We start from the raw sequence: 4,627 nt of genomic DNA, 5'->3' as shown, positions 1-4,627 counted from the left end.
ACAGTTTCTCTCACTGACCCTAGAGTTCACTGCTTAGATCGAATGTGTGCTCATAAGCTCCACTCCTTCCTCCAGCCCTGCTATTACTCATGCTTTCTGCCATGCTTGGTGTTTATGGGAATTGAGGATCCAAACTTTAGTTCTCTTTGCACAGAAAGCTGTCTCCCCAGTCCGAATTATTTTAAGCAGATAATTTCATACTTGAGACATAACATAAAAGAACTTCTGAAAGACATGTGGTGTGTGTGTGTGTGTGTGTGTCTGTCTGTATGAGAGAGAGAGAGAGAGTGAGCAAGAGAGGTGTAGAAATGCTCTCTCTCTGTGTGCATATGAGAGCAAAAGAGTTGGAAACTTCTCTCTCTCTCTCTCTCTCTCTCTCTCTCTCTCTCTCTCTGTGTGTGTGTGTGTGTGTGTGTCTCCCTGTGTGTGAGTATGTGTGTGCTAAGTGAAAAGCCTTCTGCTCTTTTAGTAGATTTTGTAAATTTGATAACCTCTCTAATTTAGGAAGATAGCAAGCATACTTGGTGAGCATTTTCTTGAAGACTTGTTCAGCCTTCTATACTACTTTCATATATGCTTGTCTTTGTTTCTTTTAAAATTAAACCTTATTTAAAATACAACCTGTAGGTTTGAGCATGAAAGGTACCAAATATTTTAGTGTTGATCTATTTCACACCTTCAACAATAGAAACATGTAAATTCTTGTTTCTTTTCTCTTTATAAGTATTTTCCTAAAAATATTTAAAGTTTATGTTTTATTAATGTCTGGGTATAATGATGAGTGTCATTTAAGTGGGATTTAGATTATATTCATTTTTCTTATTTTATAAAAATGAAGTATTGTTGGAGTTCTAAAAATGCTGTGGGCTATTGCTATTCCTTTTGAGTCTTAATGTCAGTCCAGTCCACTTATATGTACTCTTAATATGAATTGATATTTCTGCCAGTGAAGGAAGAATGAATTAAGAAAATGTGGTGTGATTCAGTGTAGCTGGCATTTGCTACTTTGGGTGTTTTTCTTTTTCCCACACTTCATCTCACCCGCACTCCCACTCTTCCTCTAGTTTCACTACCACCACCCACAGTGTTACTCACTAACACCACACAGGAGAGAAACAAGGATGTAGGAGAGTGAGGAATTAGGAAAAATCCCTGACTCTAATTTCTTTCCTCTTGTTTCTCTTTGACCATGGCTACTAACAAACCACAACTGACCTCTAACTGACCAACAACACTGACTGCCTAATGGGGTTCTAGCATATATGTACCTTCTGCAAAGTTCCCACAATTCAAAATATCACACAAATGCTGAAATTACCTGTAGCTGACAATGACAAACTTCTACTCGAGTGTGAGGCAAATCATACTCAGCTGCTGTGGACAACCTAAAGCAGCACCACATCCTTACACTTCGGATTAAAATGAAAGGATGTTCTTATTACACTAATGTGCTTTTAAAGAAACCTAACTTCCAAAATTGCCTCTACTCTTCAACAATCAGATTGCTGAGATTTCATGGACGTGGATTCCTGCCAAGGTTAGTAATCATTATCTCACAGTGGGCATCCTAAACCCCTGGCTCATACAATGTTCCTGTCCCGTCTTCTGCAGTGTTCCCTGAGCTTTAGAGACTGCACTTAAGTTGTACTATTTGGGCAGGTCATCCATGGCCACTTCTCTGCATTTTGACTAGTAGTAGTTTCCATCTGCTGTAACAAGAAATTTCTTTGATGGGAAATAAGAGGCATTCTTATCTGTGGGTATAAGGAAAATTATTTGGAGCAACGTTGGAAACTCCAGTTGACATAACAATGTAGATGAGGGAAATTTCTCAAGACCGCATACATCTCTCGATGAAGAACTATGGGCAACCAATGGTTCCTGAGAGAGTGAAAGTCTTTTTTAGGGATGATTTTTCTAATACTTAATGGTAGTCATCTCTAAACACATGTTCTTATGAATAACACTTATGAGCGTGTATGCATGTGTGTGCACATGCACGTGCACACACATACACATGCACACACAGGCACACACACATGCACACTGTAGAAAAAACATATAAGTAGTTGGTTGGAGGATAAAAGAGGTGGAGATAATAAAATATAGCATTCAAGTAAGAAATTCTCAAAATAATGAGAAAAAGAAAACAATGTGTACACTGACAGTATAAAGTTCAGCTAAAAAAATAAAAAGAATGGTGATTTATAGTTTGTAACACCCTGGGTGGAACAGGAGGGAAATAAGCAAAATAACCAGGCACAGAAAGACAGATGCTGCATGCTCTCACTCAAATGTAAAAGCCAAGAAGCTTTATTTTATTGAAGCTGAGAGTAGAACAATGGTCATAGAGTCTGGAAGAACTGAAAAGAGGGGACTATTGTAAGGTTGGACAACAGGAATCAAAATAGAGGTGCCTCAGAAGATACCTACTGAATACTGGGATGAACATGGTTAACAATTAATTATGCATTTTATAAAGAACTAGAAAAAAGTTTAAAGCTTTTAAAAAGAAACAAAGAAACAATGAACATTTAATGGGATATTGATGCTGATAATATTTAATTTTTAATCCCATCAGGGCTTCTACCCCACCTTTGGTTATTCAATTCACAGATAAAAGATATAAGTGATCTTTAATTTATAATAAACGTTTATCAGTACTAAATCTGGGCAGATATCTACCCTCTATGCTATTAGAATCTACTTTTCTATGGATAACCCAGAATTATTACTTACTATGTTCTATTTGGGCTGCTCTAACTCCAACTGGCAAGCCTTCATCAGCATGATTTTAAGATTCTTACCCTATGGCACCTTTTCTCTCCTCGTCTTCAGTTTCCTCAATCTCCTTGAGTGGTCCCTCAGACCCTATTCCCAGGAATTCCAAACCCTCATATTTCTCTTCTGCCTAGCTATTGGCATTTTTATTTAACTAATATTTTTAAATTAAGGAGCATTGTACTTGTAAATTCACTCATACAGCCAGGTCTTGAGGGTCAAAACTTATCATTATAATACATATCCTTATGACAAACCTCATAAGCATAGAAACATTTTTCACCATGATTTGATCATATCTCTATGTGTTGTAACAATGCTCTCCATTTAAATATATAATTATTATTCAATAGATAAGATATAATTCATCATTACCACCACCAGCATCATTAATGGAGAACAAATGCTCATGGAACAGCATTAGACATTTTTCTAAAGATACAAATTTCCAGCTTTATGTATCGCCAGCTTTCCTGATTTGATCCCAGAGCTTCTTCATTACCCTTTTCACTTCCTCATTTCTGAGGGTATAGATCAAAGGGTTCAACATAGGTGTCACTAGGGTACAAAACACAGTTACAGCTTTGTCAGTGGGGAAGGAGGTCATGGGCCTTAGGTACAGGTAAGAACAAGGTACAAAGAATAAGACAACAACAGTGACATGAGAGGCACAGGTAGACAGGGCTTTGCGACGCCCTTCTGAACTGTGATTCCTCAGGGAGTGAAGGATGACCACATAGGAAGCAACCAGCATAGAGAAAATGAGTAAACACAGTGACCCACTGTTGGCAGCAATCAGGGGTCCCAGAGTGTGAGTGTCAGTGCAGGCCAACTCCAGGAGTGGTATTAAATCACACATAAAGTGATCAATGATATTTGGGCCACAGAATGGTAACTGGGCCATAAACAAAATCTGTATCCCTCCATGGATGAATCCTAAGATTACAGCGGCACCCACCAGGAATACACACACAGGTCGGCTCATGATGGTCATGTAGTGTAAGGGCTTGCAGATGGCTACATAGCGATCATAGGCCATGGAAATCAGCAGGATGATTTCAGCTGCAGCAAAAAAGTGCTCAGCAAAAAGCTGAGTCATGCAGCCATTGAAGGATATGGTGTTCTTCTCAGAGATTAGGTCATAGATCATTTTGGGTGCTATGGAAGAGGAGTAGAAACCATCTATGATGGACAAGTAGGACAGGAAGAAGTACATGGGAGTAGCCAGGGCTGGGCTGATGAAGATGGTGACTGAGATGAGCATGTTACCTGCCAGTGTGATCAAATAGATCAGTAAGCACACAATAGATAAGAGTTTCTGCAGATCTGGGTCTTGGGTCAAGCCCAGGAGGATGAATTCTGTGACGTTGCTCATCCTTTCCCTTGGTTTCGTTCAGGTTCTGTGGATATGGTCATCTGAAAAATGAGAGTACCCACGTGATATTTTAAACTCAAAGCTAAAATATTTTGTCATCTCATTATTGGAATGGCTGAAACAACAACAAAAATCCCTACATTTTTACTTTTTCAGTTATGGTCACTGTGCAGGCAATATTGAAGATGAGAAGTAGATTGGCTTATGACTAATACTTTATTTGTAATACTTCAACCAAAAAAATCTTTTGTCATTGGCTGAAGGTTAACTTATTTTTTTTTTAAAATTAAATCTAGGGGATAATCTCAAATAAAATTTTCATTTACTGTTATGCTTTGTTCTTGTATGACAAATATCATGAATCTCAATTTATTTGAAATTACAGTTGTGAATGATTGTGAATATTAAAGGTTTATGAACTCAGTGTGCATGAAAGTCAATGGGACACTAAGGAACTAAAGCTTGCTCAAT

At 38.0% G+C, this 4,627-nt stretch overlaps 1 protein-coding gene across 1 annotated transcript; it reads right to left on the bottom strand.

The window, feature by feature from the left end:
- Positions 1 to 3,235: 3,235 nt before the first annotated feature.
- Positions 3,236 to 4,159, bottom strand: LOC127684852 (olfactory receptor 4C45-like). Its single transcript, XM_052181657.1, has one exon. The coding sequence runs from the start codon at positions 4,154 to 4,156 to the stop codon at positions 3,236 to 3,238; it is 921 nt and encodes a 306-aa protein (XP_052037617.1). The 5' UTR covers positions 4,157 to 4,159.
- Between the last annotated feature and the right edge of the window lie 468 nt (positions 4,160 to 4,627).

Source organism: Apodemus sylvaticus, chromosome 5 (genome assembly GCF_947179515.1).
Source record: "Apodemus sylvaticus chromosome 5, mApoSyl1.1, whole genome shotgun sequence".
Taxonomy (NCBI): Eukaryota; Metazoa; Chordata; class Mammalia; order Rodentia; family Muridae; genus Apodemus; species Apodemus sylvaticus.
Note: the sequence above shows the minus strand (reverse complement) of the source record. Positions and strands in the feature narration are given on the sequence as shown.

Coding starts and splice junctions, on each gene's coding strand:
- LOC127684852 (XM_052181657.1), bottom strand. CDS start 4,156: ATGAGCAACGTCACAGAATTCATCCTCCTGGGCTTGACCCAAGACCCA.